Source organism: Pezoporus wallicus, unplaced genomic scaffold, assembly GCF_028554395.1.
Source record: "Pezoporus wallicus isolate ANWC-B61680 ecotype Strahan unplaced genomic scaffold, APGP_CSIRO_Pwel_v1 contig_7505, whole genome shotgun sequence".
Lineage (NCBI taxonomy): Eukaryota > Metazoa > Chordata > Aves > Psittaciformes > Psittacidae > Pezoporus > Pezoporus wallicus.
In genome coordinates this window covers 551763-574271 of record NW_026638908.1, presented here as the reverse complement: position 1 = coordinate 574271, position 22509 = coordinate 551763, and the positions used below count along the sequence as shown (strand labels likewise).

The 22509-nt window shown below is 39.1% G+C and overlaps 2 protein-coding genes across 2 annotated transcripts in view; one reads left to right on the top strand and one right to left on the bottom strand.

Moving 5' to 3' along the window:
- Positions 1–8130, bottom strand: part of FIG4 (FIG4 phosphoinositide 5-phosphatase) — a 68953-nt gene extending 60823 nt beyond the window's left edge. Inside the window, exon 1 of the mRNA XM_057413165.1 lies at positions 7886–8130. Within this exon, the coding sequence (XP_057269148.1) occupies positions 7886–7951 (66 nt within the window). The 5' untranslated portion in view covers positions 7952–8130. The remainder of the gene's footprint in view (positions 1–7885) is intronic.
- Positions 8131–8556: 426 nt separating this feature from the next.
- The window catches only part of AK9 (adenylate kinase 9), a 72636-nt gene continuing 58683 nt past the window's right edge, over positions 8557–22509 (top strand). Inside the window, exons 1-6 of the mRNA XM_057413164.1 lie at positions 8557–8627; positions 9468–9599; positions 12161–12224; positions 15975–16027; positions 16112–16208; positions 21265–21377. Coding sequence (XP_057269147.1) covers positions 9483–9599; positions 12161–12224; positions 15975–16027; positions 16112–16208; positions 21265–21377 — 444 coding nt within the window. The 5' untranslated portion in view covers positions 8557–8627; positions 9468–9482. The remainder of the gene's footprint in view (positions 8628–9467; positions 9600–12160; positions 12225–15974; positions 16028–16111; positions 16209–21264; positions 21378–22509) is intronic.

Sequence of the window (22509 nt, the reverse complement as noted above, 5' to 3'; positions counted from 1 at the left end):
CACATGACACACAGGAAGAGAGAGACAAAGAAATGGATATAGAGTTGCAAATGTTATTACTAAAGAAGTTCAGCTGGATACTGCTCCATTTTCATTTTAATAGACCAATAAAACATAAGGAAGTGCTATGAGGAAGACATCACTCACATCACAAGCAGCTGCTATGGTGAGCTACTCACAGCTACAGTGCCAGCTTTAAGTGCTGGTGCTGCTGCTCAGAACAGCAGCAGAATTAGACTTCATGAGGAGTATTTGTATCCACAGACTAAGGTAGCAACCATCATAATGAATGGTACTTAACAAGGTCTCTTTGACGTACTTTAAAGACTAACTTAGCAGGGTTGCTTTACATTAGAAAGCTAGGCTGTGATATGTATTTAGGAAGGTCAGTTAAGAACAGCATCAAAACCCAGGATCCATGGACTTAAAAAGGCTACCTTCTTAGAAAGCCAGGCAATGGCAAATATCTGTTTAGCAAATGGGAATCTTACCCACTGCATGTTAGAGGATATTCCTGTTGAAGTTATAAAGAAGGAAACATCTGCAAAAACTTTGGAATTTGGACTAGTCCTCAAAACTAGGATCCCAAAATTGGACTTCTACTTCAAAAGTTTTCAGGACTGACTAACAATCAGCAACCACAAAATTACTTGAAAAACAGCATGACACGCTAGCTCACATTCAACTTTCAAGATCTGAAATGAAAACAAAGATGATATGAAAACCAACAATGCAAAAATTAAACAAATAAGACATTTCAGCATTAGCTGCTTCTGCTACCTAATTTATGCATCTATTGAATAAATAAGTCTGTCTTACTGGATGATATGGAGCACAAACAAAACCATTATCAGAACCACAATTAAATTTGCCATCACATGAATAGTAGGAAAGAATAAAGAAAAATACCAAATCAACACAACACTGAGCATGTAACATCAAATAAATTAATTACTGAGCTTGTATTATAATTGTAAAATTAATCAAAGCTCAAATGCACTGTACTGTTTACAACTATTTTGATTAATACAAGTCATTATGGTTAAAGAAATGAGAACCATGGCTGAGCTGTAGAAACCTTTCTTGGAGTTTCTATCCTTATTCTCTTATTCCATTTATAACTAAGCTGAACTGAATAAATTGAAGCATGTTTCACATGTCCCAGACAATTCCACTCCACAACAAAACCACCACATTTAGATAAATGGACAATCTTGACCAACAAAGTACTTTCTCTGCAGAATAGTACACAAGGAGAAACTGCACAGGCTTCCTCATATTACTCTGCCAAAGCCCTTCAATCATCACCTGAGATGAAACATGCTGTTTCCAGGTTTAGTCTGCCCTTGGCCTTTGCTGAAACTTGGTAAGTGCACTTTACCAACCGCAGCAGTGCACCACGCAGCTATGAGATCTGTACTGAAGCTTAATTTATTGCACAATTATCACTAAGCAACCATAAAATAGGAAAAATCATTTGTCCCTTCCACCTGGGACTGAGTTTTAACCAAAGCAATCTAATTGAAAGGCATTACACCCTCTTTTATCAACCTTTTGATTCAGCCATACCAATAAAAATTGCTCCTTCTAAAAGGAGTCTAAACAAAATAAAAAACCTTATTGCAACTTGTTGTTTATAATGGCAGGATAATAGTTCTGAAATCAAACATTCTGCCTCTAGACTTTTTTTTTTTTTCTTTAAGAAGATTACTTCTTAGAACTCCTGGTCTAAAACTATTATTTGCTTCTTTGTATAGACTATCACTAATAAATGTTAGCATTGTAAAGAACATTTTTTCACTCATCAGATAAAAAGCAACACACAGCTCAATCAGCAGGAAATAAAAGTGCAAATACACTAGAAGTTATTTAAAAAAGATGGCAATGCACTAACATAGACTATTTTTAAACCTGAAAATAGCATAGAGAAAATACTTAGATAAAACGCTGCAAAAGTTACCCAGTGAGCCCAAGGATATGTCTAAAACCACAAAGCCCTAAGGAAGTGTGGTGGCTTCCCCTTGGACAGCTGCCAGACCCCCAGCCAGCTGCTCTCTTGCTTCCTCTCACAGAGGCCACCCTGCACCCCTCCAGTACCTGGACACCCAATACATGAAGGCATTTACACGCTAATCACACTAATCTGTCAACACACTGGGCTGCCAGATGTGAAAAACCTTCATGTAAACATTGACTTTGAATCAGCACATTATCATCTCGCTACTTTACCCTTAACTGAGAAGTGCAATGGTAACTGTCACCTGCCATCAAATCTCCACCCTCCTTCACATTGGGCATAAAGTTATGCAAGAAAAAGCCTCTTCCTCAAATTTTCGTGGTAGTTTTAATAAATACTGAACTTGACTGTAGATCAGAAATCTTCAAAGCACAAACAAGGTATTAAATAGTGTTAAGAAAGATATAGGTTCAGCCTTTTTTTTCTGCTACACCAAAGAAGGGGAGAAAAATAATTACACCTAGATGCGAGGTTCAGCAAAAACTCTTACGTTCATTCTTTCTATAGAACCTTCAGCAATTCAGGAAGTATTTCTTTCATCCCATAGAATCTGGCAGAATGACATGAAGAAAGGAAGAGATGGTAAGCCAGGCAAAAAGAGGTACATAAAAATAGCAAAAATTCAGTTGGTGTGCTGTCTACTTCCTGTAATCTGTTGAAACTGTTCAAAAGACGCTCTTTCAAGATGAGAAATTTTAAGAATACACCCTGTGAAGCACCACTCTCAAGGCATGTAGAAATTGCTACCCACTCTGCATCCTACAGCCTTATTTCTCAAATGAATATGGACAGAAAATGTGTTCTTTTACCTACTCATGAGGGTCATCATAATTTCTTGCTATCTTGTGCTCTGAGTATCCTAATTATTTACAATATTTCAAAACTCTAAGCAGAGCTGACTCACATTTTGGGTTTATAACATTACCGAAAATACTTAAGTATATTGGTCCTAAAATCACTAACTAAAAAAAATAAAAAAAATAAAAAAAAAAATCAACCTTACCTTTGAGATCATTCCGTATTCACTCCACACTAAATTCTCTACTAACCTCCTTTTTTCCACTAGCAAAGCCAGAGATTTTCCTTATGGCACTGCACCTCCATAGAGGATTTGGTTTAAATGCATAAGGCCACCTATTTTTTTAAATGACAATGTGCAAAACAACCAGGTTAATCTGATGGCATCTTTGTAAGTCTAGACTGTATTTTATGCAATTTACCTCAATTTTCAATTACTTTCATACAGGACTTCAAAATGGGTTAAATATTCCGCTCGTCATGTTCCAGTCTCAGCACCACCCTTGACTAGAGCAGCTTGAAAATATTTAGTCATTCCACTGTTTACTATGCTTACATCTTCAAATTTGCATGTTGAATATATTTAATTTTATTTCTACCCAAACACTGATGGATCCCATTTTCATAACCTTATTCTTGTTACTCGTTTTATCTTTACCCTTATTCTGTACAGTTGTACTCAAAGTAAATCCTTACCCTAAACAAGGAAATATATTCATTTATTTTTAGGACCATAACAAACTTTGTTTTGAAAATAAAAAATACTGATAGAAAATACCTATTTTTCTTCATCCCGTTGATCTAGTGACTATGTAGTGACACCCAGGACAAAGGAAATAGAATGTAAGTTACCAAAACAACTTAGGTAGATGTTTGAAAGCACATCTTTCACATGCAGCATGGTGCTACCACCTCTGAACTTCACATTTGTCCTGCCTCCATAGCATACACCCTTCAAAACTTCTCTTCCTATCACTGCTATTCCACTAAGCATCTGTCGTAATCATAAATGGTCTCAGATCCCACATACACTAGTTGATTAAGTTTCTCTATTTTTTTGCCATACATCTGGCAGTACATCTAGACATTTAAGACAGAAGAAGTACTTCCCTAAGTTTCACAAAACTCCTTCCCTTGCCCCTACTCCATCCTCTACTCCATTACATCATTACTATTCCTGGAACACCACTACAGAGGGAATAGGACAGTCAGCAGAGAGGGGCTGTCTTCTGCTAATGAAATCATTCCAGAGAGACCAAATCTCACAGCCACTTCTAGCTAGAAAATTATGATAACTAATGTTTGCCCTGTAGATTGTTTACGACACTCAAAAATTTTAAGTGCACCAGATAACAACCTGTATAAACCAATGAATTATTTTTTAGAAGAAAATTAATTTAAAACAATCAAAAAAAAAACAAAACCAAAATAAGACAAACAGTTTTCCCAGAGGTAAAAGGCAGAGAAATCTACAGGTAATTATGCTAGTCGCAATGCTTAATAAGCTTCAATAAGTCATTTGGATACTGTGGAGACGGAGACTGTAGAAGAACATGATTAGAATAAAATAATATTAATTAAGCCTCCTAATATTCTGAAAGATAGGCAAGTGATATGCCTTTACAGCAACTGCACAAATTGACTTGTTCAATGTCATACTTCCTATGGGGAATGATAATTTCCAATGAACTAACCTACAGCTTTTTGGTGGGCTTCATTTGGGGGATACACAGAAATCCACCTTCTCCTGGAGAGGAAAACATCTTTTGTTTCTTATTAGTCATATTGCTGAAATATCTTTAGTGCCCTCTGGCGTGCATTTCAGCAGCAAATGTATGTGTAAAATGAAAGATAATTGGCATTGATCTGAACACAACTGTTTCAGCTCATGTTTCTGACTACTTCTAAACAAGCCTTCAACTTCCCAGGACAAAGAGGAGATACAATTCACAGCTCCATGGTATTTATTGACCCAAAACATTAGTTTAAAAGAAAGGTCTCAACAACTATGTTGCTATAAACGTTAATAGAAAATATAGAATTTTACTCTCCATTGCTTCAATCAACATTGTGAATTCAGTTCTCACCTCCAGGACTCTTCCTTGTTTGACTGCAATAACACTACCAGAGTTTCTCCTGTTTGACTTAAATAATGCTACCGTATTCGTAACTCAAAAGAAAAATGAACCCACCCCCCCCACCCCCGGTAAACCATTTCCACATTCTCATCCATGTCACCTCTTTCTGCTTTAATAGGAATAAGCAGTACAATCAGTGTAATCTCCACTGTTTCTCCCACTGCTGACAATGTAAGTCATTCCTCGCCCATTCAAGGTCTCCACAAGGAATCAGGATACAGTTTCAAGTTACACTATACATGATAAAATGCCAGGTCCCATGTACTTTCACTGTATCTAGCAAGTATATGGCCTTAGGGAAATCAGAAGAGTAACCTGAAACAGGAGAAAGCTATTAAATTTTATGTCTGGGTGATATTTCCATCCTATCAGTGACTGTCACAGCTGGCAACTGCATGATTGTGGGATTTAATGCAAATAAGGATGCACTGGGGAGAAGAAGTGGGAGCTTCAGTCACCAGCCAACATGACACTGAATCAACTGTAACAGCAAACCTCCCTCTGAAATTCACTGTGACCTGATCAAGTCTTCCATTGACATAGCAGAGTCAGTCCAGCACAGAGCTACAAGAATGATCAGAAGTTGGAGTACATGATGCATCGGGAAAGACTGAGAGAACTGGGTTTGTTCAGCCTTCAGAAAGCTTTGGCAGGATCTTACTGCCTGTAAAATGATCTAATGAGAAGGTGTAGGTAAGACACTTCCGGGGCATGAACACTGGACAGACAAGATGCAAAAAATCCAAGCTGAAATATGAAAAATTCCAACTTACTATAAGGAATTTCCTTCTCTAAACCATGAGCGTGATGAAGCAAAACATGTCTGCAGAGTCTGTAAAATCTACATGTTTGGAAGTTTTCAAACCTCATCATGCTCTTGTTGAAGCTGCTTTGAGCAGGTGACTGGACTAGAAGATCTCCAGAAGTCCTTTCTAAGACACATTAGTCTGTGAGTTTCTTTAGTGCATCAGCTGTTTCCAAGTAATTACACCAAAATTATTCCCATAGCATTTTCCTTTAAAACAAAAAACAAAACAAAAAAAAAAACAACACCAAAACAAAACAAAAAACTACAAACCAAAAAGGACTATAATTTGTGTATCAAAACTCAAAAAGCTGCAATTCACACCTTTTTATTTTTTAAGAACATAACCACACTGAGGGAAAACACTCCATTTTTCATCACCTGCAAGACACAACTGAAGAAACAGCTTTGAGACACTGTTAGTCAGCTGAGGTACTTCAGATGGCACATATAAACCCCTGCATTTCATAGCTGATCAACACTATCTTGCCTCCTGAAGTGATCAGGACTGCTGGATTTGCCCCTTACTGAATTCTGAACACAGGAAAGCATGGGCAAACCTGTCCATTTGGGTGGATATTGCTAGCTACCACTAGCCAGATGTAAAATCTGTGGTTCCTGAACTAAAAGGATCAGCTTGGAAGGCCATAGAGAACTGTAGCTACCAGACAGAACCCAAAAACATCATACCATCTCTATACACAGCATGTTGTCTCTCAGCACTTGCGTCTTACAGCTCAGAGAGAAGTACACCAGATAGCCAGGCATGCCAGTCACAAAAAGCCAAATCTCAGCTATCTGAGAAGCAGCATGAGTTATGAGCCAAGAACAACTAAATTCAGGAATCATATTTTCCCAATGCCCTCCTCCCATACAGCATTAATTTAGCTGAAAATAAAACAACAGTGTTTTCCAGCAATGCTGAGTAAGATTATTAAGGCAACTATCAAAATTCCTGTAGGCACAGGAAAAAAAAGTAACATTCTGGAAACCAAAAGTAATCTCAATTTTCTTTTTTTATTTACTGATACTAATATTTCTACACATTTTAACCTTTCTCCTCCATTTTCCAGGCTGTTTAATGGGGAATTGACACAAAAGAACAAGCCTACTTCTAACAGAATCAAAGAAGTCAGATTCTTCTGTGTATTGGGACCATTCACACAGACAAAGATGCATTCCCTTCAGTGCTACTTTTGCAAGCTTTCAAGAGCCTACACTGACTTCCGTATATAAACTGTCTTCTATTACCACTGCAGGTAACAACTGAACTTAGAACTAACTGTTGCATTTAAAGCCATGGCACCCAACTCTATCCAAAACTACCTCCAGTGGAAAAAAAACCCCAACCCAAAATATTAAAAGAAAATCCACATAAAGACATTTCATTGGCAGCTAAAGGATGATAAACAGCAGTATTATCTCAGGTTATTTACACCACCAGATTCTGACTCACATGGTGCTCATCACGTGGCTAAAGCAGTAATTACCACTCAAACCTCCAGTCCACTTTGCCCGTAGCAAACGCACATCCCTACCGTTTCTGCAACAGAAGATTAAGGAATGCTAAAAATCTTGAACAGCTTACTGCCAGAGGTCAGATTTGACCCTGGAAGGTGCTCCACAGCCTATTTAGACCATGAGACCAGAAATGTCGCAGAAGTAATAAACAGACGGGCAGGGGGCAACCACTTTAGCCACACTGTTTAAATTCTTAATTCAAACCTTTAATTCTGGACAACTCTAGCTGTCCAGTTTTAACTCATCACAGCACAAATCAACACCAGCCTGAGTGACAAAAGCCACACAAAACAAGCAGGCAGTAACAGCAGGAGCCATGCGGGGCCTAAACTCCGACGGCTCACCCATCGCAGCACTCACGCTGCCCCGGCCTGCCCAGCTGACTGGGCCTTCCGCTTACAGCTCCGCGGAGCTCGGAGGGTTGGCTTGGGCATGCCAGCCGCACGTAGGTCAGAAACCGGCTCTTCGCTCAAGCGCAGGGACACGGTGAAGTAAACTTTTATGAGTTGTTGGTAGGTATTCACGTGTGACCCGCGGCGCGGCAGCTTCTACCGCAGGGAGCATTTCCCGCCCCCCGGGAGCGGCGGTGGGGCAGATGCTACTTACAGCCCTGGTCTCGTACAGCACCAGCTTCTGCACTGAGCTGATCATGAGGGCCGCCGCCGCCGGCATGGCGGCCGCGCAGGGCTCCAGCCTCGCCCCGGCACCAAGGCACGGCGGGAGCAGGAGAGGAAAGGGGTGCCCGCCAGCAACCGGGGGCGCAGCCGAGCTCCTGCTGAAGGGGCGTGTGGAGGGACGGGACACACGGGAGCTAAGGACTAACACTAACCACCCACAAACCGGACGGGTGGAAGCCGGAAGTGGCGGGACGCCACCGCGCAGGCGCGCCCACCGGCGGGCGGCAGAGGGCGGCTGCGCCGCCGCTCCCGCGGGGTGGTAGAGCCGGCGCGGCGCGGCGTGGCGGGGCGCGGCAGTCACCAGTGCAGGCGGGGCGGTGCTGGTGCTGGCGCCGGCGCCGTCAGCAGCTGCTGTGGCCGCTCAGGATCAGCACCAGGAATAGCTCCGCAGCCCCGCTCCGGCGAAGGCGGGGCTCTCCGCTTTCAACACCCTCACGGGGGGCGGGGCGAAGGGAAGGGAAGGGAAGGGGGGCGGTGCTCTTCGGTTGCCCGGGTAACGGGGGTACGCAGCCGGTGGCGGCGAGCGCGCGCGGCGGCCGTTGCGCCCACACTCTGCCCCCTCCCCACATTCCTCTTACGTAAGTGACACCCCCTCCCACCCACCCCCTTCCCGCCCATTCCCACCCTGTCGCTGAGGGGCGCCGGCCAGCGGGGTCGGATCGTTGCTGTCGGTCAGGGCAGTGCTGGAGGGGCGGAGGAGGGATCAAAGCCCCACCAGGCTTTTAGTTGGGGGGGGGGGGGGGGGTGTGTGGTGTTAGTTTATGTCTTTGGTTTGGTTGCGGTGGTGTTTGTCGTTAGGAAATTGCCCCTTAGTTGTAAAGGTTTGGGAAGGAGGGAAACTGCTGGAAACGCTGAAGTTCAGCCACTGAGTTTGTGTGAGAGAAATGGAAGCTTGGTTTGTATGTGGTGGGTTTCTTAACACTAACATACTTCCCCTGTTATTCAGAAGGTCTTATTCTGAAAGTATCTGAGTGTTTTATTTTAAGGTTTCAAAACAAATATTTTCAAATTTTCAACCTGAAGTAGAGTATTTTAATTTTAAAATGACTGGGGTGGGCGTGGGGTTGAGACTTAAGTGTTTCTCTAAAGAAAGCAAGGGTTTAGTTTGCCTTCTTCAAAAAGGCCTTATCAGGCACCTCATGTTTTTGGACTCCACTTGTTGGAAAGGCCCACCCAAATTTTGCTCCAGCTTACCTTGACTAGAAACTGCTTTCTGTTTTACTCTGTTGCGTAGCGCTGGATGTACAGTCCCAGTCCTGAAAGAGCTGGGATTTATGTGAGAATGACAGAACAGATCATGAACCACAAATTAATTCTACAAAGCCTTACTCACATACATAGCTGTGGGCTCAGCGAGTAGTTTCATTGACAGTGATGGTGCTCTTCTTGTAACAGCTTTTATCACAAAACAATTCACCTTTTACCACATTATTATTCAGTTCCTTTTTAAAGTATGTGTCATTTTACACATATGTATTTTATAGCAATCTTTCTTTTTTTTTTTTTTCCAGTCCTGGCTAATATATATGGCTTCATCAGAGGAAAAACAAGCTCAGCCCTTTGCGGACATCTTCAATGAAGATGAAGCTGAAAAATACTTTCTGTTGTCCAAGCCCACTTGTTTAATTATCCTTGGAAAGCCAGTAAGATGTCAGATAGAAATTTGTTCTTCAGATATTCTGCTAACAATTATACTTTTCCCTTCAAAACATTAGTTTAGTAATGTGGCCAAAGTGATCAAAGACCTACTTTTTTACTCTTTTGCACATTGCAAATCCTGCAGAGTTTGGTAAAGATTCTGATCTCATTTAATGAGGCCAAATTTTGGCCCGAGTGACCAATCAGTTACAATTGAAATTGTTATAACTGTACTTAAACGTCACATGTTGCTCAAAAAGTTTCTTCTCTTTTCATATTGGCAACTGGATTGGTTTTATCTTATTTCAGTGTTGTAACTTCTAAAAATCTTGACAGATTAAAGACATAAATAGGCATAAAAGAACCATCAGGTTAATATACAGACTTTCAGACATGCAATGAGATATTAAATATTTTAACTTTATTATTAAAAACACTGACATAATTTTATGTCATATATTTGGGAATAACTGAAGTACACCGAGCTGTTCCAATAAGGAGATTTGTACTATATTTTAACTATAATTCAAGCTGTCTCTTTTTCTCAAATAATTTGTGGCCTCCTTTACTTAGATACATTTGATGTTTTCTAATCCTAGACTTCTTTTTTTTTTTCTAAATGTAGAAGACTCTATATGTGGTTTTACATTAGTACCTGAGTTTGCTGAAGGGGGTTCTTTTGTGGTGCAAGGTTGCCTAATGTCTATACTCAATCTTGTATGCACTTAAACATAAACCACTGGTGCCCTGAAAGCTGCTTTCCTCTTGAATGTTGCAGCTGCCTGTGAAAGATGCCTTCAGAGCACCCCACTACCAGTGTGAAAGCAAGGTCCTCTAACAGTCTGTCCTCTGCATTTGTGTGTGATTCTGTTAGCTACCACAACAGAGCCTGAAATCACAGTGTGGAAATTTGCTTTGCTATGCCTAGCAGGTAGAAAGGTAGACAGTGTGCACCTAGAACTGGCAATCAACCAAGCTTTGATGACAGTTGACCCACCAAGTCAAGCCTCAGTCCCTCTCTGCTCCACACCATGCACTAATGTAGAGCCATGCTGTGATGCAGTATGCCAGCACATAGTCACATGATGGTGGCAGGTTATATCATGGGAAATGGCCATAGTGCTAAGATGAGGCTATGTTTCCTTTCTTTAAAGACTTTCAGGGGGCTGGAAGGCTTCCAACCCTACTGTTTGCACAGTTGTGTATCCTTTTTTGCTCCTTGGCTCTAGTTGCTAGGTAATGCTTGACTGCAAATCTTTACATCTGACCAAACTGAGAAAGGAGGCAAGGTGGTGTTATACAAGTGGATGAGATGCAAACATCAAAGTGATACTATCTAAGGTGATAGCCAAAAGTGTGCCTTAGGTTCATGATGAAACAGTGCATTTAGCTCAGTAGAAAACTACAGCAGACTGGCTTGCCTCATTTTAAACACTGAATTTCTAACTTTACACAAAGAAGATAACTTTACATTTTTATAGACCAAACCAGCATAAAATACTCATTAAAAGACAATGCAAAAACCATAGAATAAATATATATTCTCATCAGTGCCCTCAGTAGGTGCTTGATATTAATACAAATTTTAACAAAGGTTTGAAATTGCACAGGCCTGGCCAGAAGATAAAGGAATTAAATTCTGCTTTTATGATAATATCTATATGGCAGCTGTTGTGTAGATCATCTATCTTATTTAAGATACATCTTTTAAATTAAATCACATTGCTGTTAAAGCAAAACCATATGTATATATTCCCATCACACCTGTAAGATAAAAGGTATGAGTAGGCTGGAGTGTTTACTGATACACTCTTAACTGAGAATGTGTTTTATTTGTGGGTTTTTTACTATTTTTTAATAATAGAATTTATCTAGGACAAACAGACTGTCAAATAAAGGTGGTTTTGTATGTCCTTCAGAAAAGGGCATAATCCTAAGGGTGGAAGATGGTGAGTTTTGCAAAATCCCATTTATGTAGCTGTACCTTGCAGGTAGACCTTAGAGGCCTCATTACTCTTGGTTCTCTTGGTTCCTCAGGATTCATGTAAGCAATAAAATAAACATTTTACCATTATCTAAACCAGGTTTGTGGACTAACAAGAGCAGTTTTTTTGTATTCAGTGGTTTAGTCAAAGAATATTATCCCTCTGTATCTTACTCAAAAATGGCCGAACAGATTTGCGTCATAATTTGCTTTGAGACTGAAGGTAATAAAATTCAGTCCTAACGAACTTCTCATAGGAATTTATGAGCAAATCATAGCTGAATTTTAGATAGAGATACTCAGAAACAAAGTCAATGTAATTACTTTGAAGATAACTGCAAAAGGCAGTAACAGTATATTAGCAATGCTGGGCAGTTAAAATAAAGGATGGTATTAAAAAGAATGTTTGTGTTTGTCCGTGTGTCTATGCATAACTCAGAGGTCCTAATCTTCGTGGTAGCTTTTAATTGCTTTTAGCGTATGAAAATATATTACTTATTGTGTAATATTTTTAGGTTGGTTGGTTGGGTTTTTTTTTCCTTGTACCTGTTTTCCTTTTAAATGTGTATTTTTCATTTTAAGGGCTCTGGAAAGAAAACATTGGCTAGAAAATTGGCACAAATATGGAAATGCATTTTCATAGAAGGTAAACAGACACTATATTTTGAATATTGCATTGGCTTCATAATAACTTTTGGTTTAGAATGTCCTCACTCTTGCCTGTAATTCAAAATGGCAAGTTTCTGAATGAGGTAAGGACTACTGGTAGGGACCAAGTAACCATTTTTCCAGAAATACAATTGCTGAAAAATAGCCTTTAGTTGTAGAGAGGCTTAGAAAACAGCTTATTTTTAATTTTTCTGGTTTTAATTTTTTCAGGTGAGGATATACATAACACATGCTTAAATTCTGTTCCCAGTCCTGTAAGATGCTTCATGTGACCCTTCTTGTTCACATGGAGGCAACTCATTCAACTCCAGAGAGCAGAGAGATTTTTCAGTACAGACCATGAAAAATAAGAAGGATCTTTCCTTTCTGTTTGTGCAGTGACTAATACAAAGGGGGACTCCAGGAACTCCAGGAACCAGAAATATAGTTTTTGGATCAGCATGAGTAATAATGGAAGGAATAGGACCTGGCACTTTCAAATTTCTAAAACAAAATTATCTGATGGCTTGTTTCAGAAGGTGTAGTTCATTTCTTCCACCATGCATTTACCAGAATAGAAGATATAAGTTCATTTTCTAAACTATGTAGCTCCATTTTAAAGTCCCTCCCATCAAATATTTTTGAAGATCTGCAGAGTAAAACCTGTTGTTTGTAACATTATCTTATTCCCTGTCATTATATCACTAGAGAGTTATTTTTAATATATCTTGAGGCATCTCTCCAAGAAAGTAGTTTCCTACAAAAAATAATTCTCAGGCAGTTTTCTTTTGCACTAATTTTGACAGCAGTAAATAAATGTTTTTTTTTTTTTTAAAGCCCTGTATCTGTGACATTATAAATCACAAATCTTGATTTATTCACTTACTTAAGTTTTATGAAAAAAGAAAACTTTTCCATGAGATTTGTCTTAGAAGTTTGAAGGCTAATACAAACTTTTTAAGTGGAAAGACTGAAAGCACATCATAACCTTAACTATAAAGCAGTTTCTTGAGTGCCTCTTTGGGAACACCAAATTATAAATCTGATTTTATGGTGCATATGTGTACAGTTATTCTGTTTATGAAATAACTACGTATCAATTTTCATTACCTTTTTTTTTTCTTTTAAATGTGTCCCCTGGCATTTTTTATTATTCTAATAAAATTCCTCTAGTGGATAGTGTAACACTTTGTATTCCTGTGAGTATGTAGGGTTATTTGTCAAATGGTGTATCTTTATTTTATTTTGAAGATTTTGAATTATAACATGGTAAAATTCTGTTTTAATAAAGTTCTATTTTGACTTATGTAAATATAAAACTTTTACTTCATAGTATTGTCCAACAAAATATTAATGCTTGGTCAAAACATAGATCAGAACGAAATTCAAAGTGATCTTAGCCAATCCACACTGTTTGAATGTATTTAAACCACTACTGACAAATGTCTATCGATTTTTTTAATTTTCCACATTAAAAAACCAAAACCAAAGAAAAAAAGAAATTCAATATATATCAATATTAATCTGGGAGAAGTAATTTTTAGCTAGTCATCCTCTACACATCCTGGCAGCGCTCAAGGCCAGGTTGGAGGGGGCTTTGAGCAACCTAGTCTAGTGGAAGGTGTTCCTGCCTATGGCATAAAGCTGGAACTAGATGAGCTTTAAGGTCCCTTCCAACTCAAAATGTTATATGATTCTGTGACGTCCAGAGGTCATTGAGTCCAGCCTTCCACTAAAAGCAGGATCAACTAGTGAAGGTTGCTCAGGACTATATCCAGCTGAATCTGGAATATCTCTAAGGACGGAGACTCCACCACCACTCTGGGCAACACTTTCCAATGTTTGACTACCTTCACAATGAAAAATTGCTTCCTAATTACCCCCCTGGAATTCTTCGTGTTCCTGCTTGTGTGTGGTGCTTCCTGTCCTATCTGCACTTCTGTGAAAGGAGTGGTTCTGTCTTTGTGCCTTGCCAGTAAGTGGTTTTAGACAGCAATAAGAGCTATCCTGTTTTCTCCAGGCTGAACAAGGTCAGTTCTTTTGACTGCTCCTAGTATGCTCAGCACTTCTAATCATCTTGGTGCCCTCCAATGGACTCACTCCAGTGTATCAGTATCTGTTAAAAAATAATCCAAGATGCTAGAGAATTATTCAATAGAATAGTTTGCAGTCTTTTTAATTTCACAAAATACTTTCAATCCATTTCTCCAATTAATTGGTAAATAATTTATACTCATAAATAAATCGGGTCAGGGTACACATACAGTGCTGATTTTCAGTTATTTGTATTGCTTAGTACATTCCCTGTCTCAGTTTTGGCCTATGACAAATACTGTTCTCCTAAGCACCTATTCACAGTATGAAGGATAGTATGAGCAAGTCATCGTTACTACTAGGAGCAGTTTGAAAACAGCCACCAGGTTTTAGGAAGAAAGATTTTAGCTATATAGGTATCAGTCATCTGGCTTCAGGACCTTTCCCTGGCCTAGTTTATTAATAAGATAGATGTGGTCTTAAGGGTATTTAAAAACATTTTTAAGTGTTTGCTTCTTTCAATGGTATAGAAGTGTGAAAGACTTCCAGGATCATTCTGCTATGATGTCGCTGTTCACGGAGACAGAGAAGAGGTCTTTGAATTTAATGGGTGTTAAATTTAGTATTTATTTAAGATATTTATTAAGTATTTATTTAGATAATTAGACTGTATAAGGAGTGTTTTTTTTAAGATCTTTTTTAAATCAGATAGTTCTGTGTGTCTAAACAGTTCTTTTTCTAAAACCTACTTTTAAAATCTGTGAAGTGTTTGAGCTCAAAAACACATCTGAATTACACAGCAGGAATGCCAATTTGCTATAAGTCATTAGTTAAAGTAATCCTGCAAGGCTTCTGTTGTGCACTTATCAGTATTATTTGTAGGGTTAGACAGTAGGGAAGTCATCTACCCAGACATTGCCAGAAAGTACCAAGTTCTGGATGACAAAATATAATAATGGCCCTAAATATAATAGCTGTTCATTCAAAAACAGTCTGGTTGCTTGGATCACACATACATAGAATCATAGAATAGTTAGGGTTGGAAAGGACCTGAAGATCATCTAGTTCCAACCCCCCTGCCATGGGCAGGGACACCTCACACTAAACCATGTCACCCAAGGCTCTAACCAACCTGGCCTTGAACACCGCCAGGGGTGGAACATTCACAACTTCCCTGGCCAACACATTCCAGTGCCTCACCACCCAAACAGGAAAGAATTTCCTCCTTATATCCAGTCTAAACTTCCCCTGTTTAAGTTTTAACCCGTTACCCTTTGTCCTGTCACTTCAGTCCCTAAAGAAGAGTCCCTCCCCAGCATCCCTGTGACCCCCCTTCAGATACTGGAAGGCTGCTATGAGGTCTCCCCACAGCCTTCTCTTCTCCAGGCTGAACAGCCCCAACTTTCTCAGCCTCTCTTCATACAGGAGGTGCTCCAGTCCCCTGATCATCCTCATGGCCCTCCTCTGGACTTGTTCCAACAGTTCCATGTCCTTTTTATTGGACTAAGTTACTAAGGGAATGAAAGAAAAGATCTGAGATACCATAACTTAGAAAGACACACTCTGTGGTTAAAGACAATATAATCTCTGGATGAAAGATGCACTCACACTCCTATGTGTGAATGTGTATGTATGTATCTGCATGTACATGTCTTTATAGAATATGTGTTTTATTAATTATTTTAAATTTATTCCATCTGTTGTGTTTCCTCAGCTTTGGAAGTAATCCAAACAAATATTCAAGAAAAAACAGAGTATGGGTTTAAGGTAAATGTCTTACCTTCTAGTGAGTTTTGTCACATTCTTGACAAATACATGTTATGTAAGACTATATTTTGAATTTTACCTTAGTGTCAAGAGTTGCTTTTTAAAGGTCAAAGTATTTCCGAAGAACTGGTTACAGAAATGATACTGAAAAAGATTGAGTCGCCACAAGTTACTCATTTTGGTAAGTATATTTATAACTTAAGCTTCTTAGAATGAGCTAGCTACAATTATGATATACTTTGCATCCATTACTGCTCAAATATAATTTATTTTAGACAGTAGAACTTTTTCTTGTGCTCCTTCAGTTGTGGAATACTTCTAAACTGAGAATGTATTTACGGATGAATTTACCAATATGGGAAATCAGAAAATGTCATACCAGTCCTATGCTGTGTTAATTTTGAGAAAATGAATTTGCCCCAAATTTTAAGTGTTACTATGACTCTCGTTTAACAGTTGTATCAGGTTAGAAAAGTTCTGTGCTTTAAAATACAGGTTTTTTTCTCTTGAATATTTCTGTAAGAACAACAACTACAAAATCCCACTAGCAAAAATATATTGAACGTTTAAAATAATGAAGAAGGAAAACAAGATAGCAAAAAAAATAAAATATTGAAAATGCAAACTATTACACTTCCTTTTTTTTTTTTTTTTTTTTCCTTACAAAATTGTTTATTCACTTTGCATTTTGTCACTGGGAATAAGTTGGATGACAATAGTGTTTGTAGTGATACTAATTCTTTTTGAGGAAAGATGATGTTAATTGAGGCTCTTAAGTCTAGCGCTGTAGATATTTGCTGGAATCTGAACGTGTTTTCCTGAAGAGAAAACAAATATATTGCTAAGTGGAAAGAAAGTAAAAGAAAATTTAATTTCTTTTTCCTGCTGTTGCTTTTATTTGAAATTTCCATTGTAGGAGAGAGACAGATATAGTGACAAGAAAATATTACAAACGTACCATTCTGCTGCTCTGAAAACTAGCATGCTTCTATGAGCTTTCAGTTGCAATTGCTTTTATTCCTTTCCTAGTCCAAGATGCAACAGTTTTGCAAAAGTTGCAGCCTTACCTGGTGAAACTACGCTTTTAAAACGCTATGCAAAAGAGAAATAGAGATTTTTTTAAAAAAGGAGATTATAAAAAAACAAAATTATGAGGGAGGAAGTAGCAGCAGAACTGCCAGTTTCTTAATCCATGTCAGGTCTTTATTAGAAGCACAAAGAGACGTATGTTATCTTAGTTCCCCTCTTTGAGTCACGCTGGTGATGAATGCCTAAAATGTGTCTAATCACAGAGTACCACAAAGGTCCTAGAGACTGGAAACATGTCTATGAAATTGATAAAAGTCTGCTTTTTGTAGCCAAGCCATTTTCTATATTACAGATGACCCAAAGTAGCAAGGAATAGAATTCTCACTATTTATCCTGCCAACTAGATCTCAGCCCCAAAACCAATTTTTATTATTTTCTAGTTCTTATGATTTTTTATTTAGCAAAAATGATCTTAATATAATCCTTGAAAAGCTTAAGTAGACTTTCAGCAGGAACTAATCAGTCAATTCACTGTTAATTATTCATTAAAGATTTTAAAAGCAGTTTGCATGAGAGGCTGAGTTTTTTACTTTGAACATCTGGTTTTAACACTGTAAAATAGAAGTTTCCAAACAGTACACGCAGTAAGGTATTTTCAATTATACTCTTCTGACTTAAATAATAAACACATGTTGGAGACTGATTTGTCAAAGTTATTTGGAAGTACTAAAGCAAAATATTTAAAAAATTGTAAGTCACTAAAAACAGTTTGCTTGGGTTTTTTTTTTTTGTACTTCTGAAGGTCAGGTATGAAGCTATTTCTTGAGATAATAATGTCTTTTTAAAAAATAAGTTAGGGACTGGAAAATAACAAGCGTACTTATAATTTAGGGTATTGTAGGTAAGAAAATGCAGAATTATAAGCCCCATTTAGCTGACATGCTTGCCAATTATTTTTTTGAATAGAGTACGAAAACAACCAGAAGTTCTTATGTTAACCTAAATAATATTTACAAATTAAAAATCTATGTCACAGGGAAACTGTTCAATTAGCATGACTTATATCAGGACCAAAGTTGCTTATAGATTTTTTAATGATACACAATTAACTGATAATCAATGAACTGGTGATCCGTGAAAAGGTTAAATATTAGCCACAAAACAGACAATCCACAGCACTAGACACTTGCCAAATACTAATCAACACCTGCAAATTTCTGAACACCCTCCTAAAACTAATTCCAAACAGTACACTCAAACATGCAAACCCTCTCTCGAACACGGACAGTTTACAAGCACGCATTCTCTTTTCTAAGAATGCATATTGACCTATCTACACACACTTTCTGTGGGAAAGGTGGGTGCTCTAGCTTTGTGTGTGCCATTATTTCCTGCAGTCTTCTAATGCACACCCCAGTGAGAAAGCTCCAATGAGCTTGCATAGAAACACTTAAGGTGTGGGTCACTGTGTGCTTCCTAGAGGAATGACAATATAAATTTTGCATGTATGGATAATAGCTCCCCAAAGAAAGAATCATCTTCAGTCCTAATACCTCTTGCAAAGACTACTGTTATGGTTTTGTATTAGTCCTGCATTTAAATGTTATTGCATAAAATTCTACGCATTTTGAGCATGAACCATTTCTCTGAGGGAATATTCTCACTATTAGACTTAAAAAATCCACCTGATTGTTCTTTAGTCTCTCATTCTGGCCTCATGAATATTGAGTTCCTTGCTATACGGTAGGAAGAAGGTATTATCACAGCCAGACATTCAGTGTCTGTCTGCCAAAGAGGACTCAGCATTGTGAATCCTGAGTAAATGGATGCTTGCAAAGTTAGGCACTTCAATATGCACACTGTGTTCCTGGTGCCTCCTTTTGAGAGGATTTAAGTTCCAGGAGCACTGTGTATCCCAAAGGGATATTCAGGCTCACTATTGTGAAAAATTACTAAAACCAAAATCACTAAAAAGACAGACTAGGGACAACGTGGGCCCCCTCTGGAAGCTATCAGGAGAACTGGCTACCCTGTATTTGGAGAAGGCTGAGGTTCTGAATGATTTCTTTGCCTCAGCTTTCACTGGCAAAGGCTCTGACCACATCGCCCGAGTCTTGGAAGGCAGACGCAGGGTCTGTGAGAACGAAGACCTTGGGCCCACTGTAGGAGAGGATCTGGTTCGAGACCATCTTAAGAACCTGAACGTGCACAAGTCCATGGGACCTGATGAAATCCATCCGTGGGTCCTGAAGGTGCTAGGGAATGAAGCTGCTAAGCCACTGTCCATCATATTTGAGAAATCATGGCAGTCAGGTGAAGTTCCCGACAATGGAAAAAGGCAAATATAATCCCCATTTTCAAGAAAGGGAAAATGGATGATCCAGGAAACTCCAGACCAGTCAGTCTCACCTCTGTGCCTGGCAAAATCTTGAAGCAGATTCTCCTGGAAGGTATGCTGAGGCACATGAAAAACAACAAGGTGCTTGGTGACAGCCAGCATGGCTTCACTAAGGAGAAATGCTGCCTGACCAATTTGGTGGCCTTCTATGATGAGGCTACAGAACTGATGGACAGGGATAGAGCAGTTGATGTCATCTACCTGGACTTGTGCAAAGCGTTAGACACTGTCCCACAAGACATCCTTGTCTCTAAATTGGAGAGACATCAATTTGGTAGGTGGACCACTCGGTCTATAAAGAACTGGCTGGATGGCCACATGCAAAAAGTTGTGGTCAATGGCTCAATGTCTGGCTGGAGACCAGTAACAAGTGGTGTCCTTCAGGGATCGATGTTGGGACCGATCTTGTTCAACATTTTTGTCGGTGAAATGGACAGTGGGATTGAGTGCACCCTCAGCAAGTTTGCCGATGACACCAAGCTGTGTGGTTCGGTTGATACGCTGGAGGGAAGGAATGCCATCCAGAGGGACCTTGACATGCTTGTGAGCTGGGCTGATGCTAGCCTTATGCAGTTTAACCATGCCAAGTGCAAGGTCCTACACCTGGGTCGGAGCAATCCCAGGCACAGCTACAGGTTGGGCAGAGAAGAGATTCAGAGCAGCCCTGTGGAGAAGGACTTGGGGGTGTTGGTCGATGAGAAAATGAACATGAGCCGGCTTCATTGTGCGCTTGCAGCCCAGAAAGCCACTGTATCCTGGGCTGCATCAAAAGGAGCGTGACCAGCAGGTCGAAGGAGGTGATCCTGCCCCTCTATTCTGCTCTTGTGAGACCTCACTTGGAGTATTGTGTGCAGTTCTGGTGTCTTCAACATAAAAAGGACATGGAACTGTTGGACCAAGTCCAGAGGAGGGCCACGAGGATGATCAGGGGACTGGAGCCCCTCCCGTATGAAGACCGGCTGAGGAGGTTGGGGCTGTTCAGCCTGGAGAAGAGAAGGCTGCGGGGAGACCTCATAGCAGCCTTCCAGTATCTGAAGGGAGCCTATAGGGATGCTGGGGAGGGACTCTTCTTTAGGGACTGAAGTGACAGGACAAAGGGTAACGATTAAAACTTAAACAAAGGAAGTTTAGACTGGATATAAGGAGGAAATTCTTTCCTGTTAGGGTGGTGAGGCACTGGAATGGGTTGGCCAGGGAAGTTGTGAATGTTCCATCCCTCGTGGTGTTCAAGGCCAGGTTGGACAGAGCCTTGGGTGACATGGTTTAGTGGGAGGTGTCCCTGCCCATGGCAGGGGGGTTGGAATTAGATGACCTTAAGGTCCTTTCCAACCCTAACTATTCTATACTTCTATGATTGTCTATAGAAGTGAAGTTCTGTAAAGGCTGTATAAAAAGCCTGGACTCCTAGTTAAAATGTTTTGTACCATAGATTGTCTTCCTTTTGCTATGCTTTTTATAAAGTCTTATAGTAGCAAAAGTGGTCACTAAAAGCTTATTAATAATTCATGCTCCAGTGTCTGAGCTAGACATATGAAGCAGGTGGTCTGAGTATGATCTTTAATGTCTACATCTTTCTTATATTTCTTAACTGCCTTCACAGACTTTGAGAGCCCTTTATCAAGTTGAAAACACCCTTTTGTTTGTATTTCTTCTGAAGTAGACATGGGTGCAGAATTTTCTTAATAGTGTCATGTACATGGTTTAGAGTTGTGCCATGAAATACATGTATTGTTTAAAGGAGGTGAGTGTAACTAGTGCTATATTTGTCATAACCTTCTAATAGATATATTTAATAAAATGTATTTGGCAGGTTATGTTCTTAGTGGATTTCCTTCTCTCTCAGAGGAATACATGACTGTTTCACAGCAAGTACAGAAAATAAAGAATCTAAAATTAAAACCGGATTTCCTGATCAACATTAAGGTAATGTCATCTTCAGTAACTTGCTAGTAATTTTTCTAATTACTATTGAACTCATATGCTGCATATGTCAAAAGATATTGTTTTTCCCTTTGCATCTGCATATAGTATTTTTTTGAGCAATAATAAATTGTTCTCTTTTGTATTGGAATGAAATTACACTAGCTCACTCCATTATAAGTATTACTCATGTAAAATAATAAACATTTCCTAAAACTTCAGTAGCACTTAGTTTTTGCATTTCTAACAAATGGAAGGCACAGGTTTTCAAGAAAACTCTGAATAATATGATTATTATGGAATTTTGGATACATGTGCGTCTGCCATGCATATGTTTCTGGAAGGGCCTTTTCATATATGGATGTTAGAGAGCTAATTGTTTCATTTTTTACTCAATAACTGTGAAACTGCTTCTTAGTCATTATTAATTCATCTCACTTACAAATCTCAATTTCTTCATGACAGTAATGTGACAGACCAGACGTTTTACAAAAGTGACTCTGATCATAGAGAGAGAAATATAAATCTTTGTTAGTATAGGATTAAGAAGACTTTCTCAGTGTAACTTAGAAGAATGGACTTGCCAGCTACGTCCATATTAGTAAATAAAATGAATCAAGAGTGACTCTTCAGGCATCAAGCCAACTGCTTTGGCAGAACACAGCTCATCTATCTTGTTAGCCAGAATGGCGTGTCCGTGTCCGAACTGCCTGCTGGGAAAAAAAACAGGCTTGTGACATTCTGCAGATTGTGCCCAGGTATTTACCAGGGAAGAATACTAGCTGGCCCCTACACCAAATTTTGACAGATTCCATGCAGATGAAGTAGTGGTATATATAATAATGAACAAGGGCTCAGGCCTTTTCTCTTGCAATTTTTTTTTATTTATTATCAGCTAGAGTATTTCCATATTTTACTCTGAATGTGCAGAAAGAGCTGCCAAGCCAACTCTGAATAATCAGCCTCTGGTGTTGTGCTCCATTCTTATTGGGATTTTGATTCTAGTTGTAATACCTATGTGGTTAGTCAGATGCTAAATTCCAATGCATGGACCTAGTCTATAACTTTGCAAGATTTAATTCTGTGAAAGTCATATTTTTGAGACTTAATCTGTTTGACCAAAATGAAAATTTGT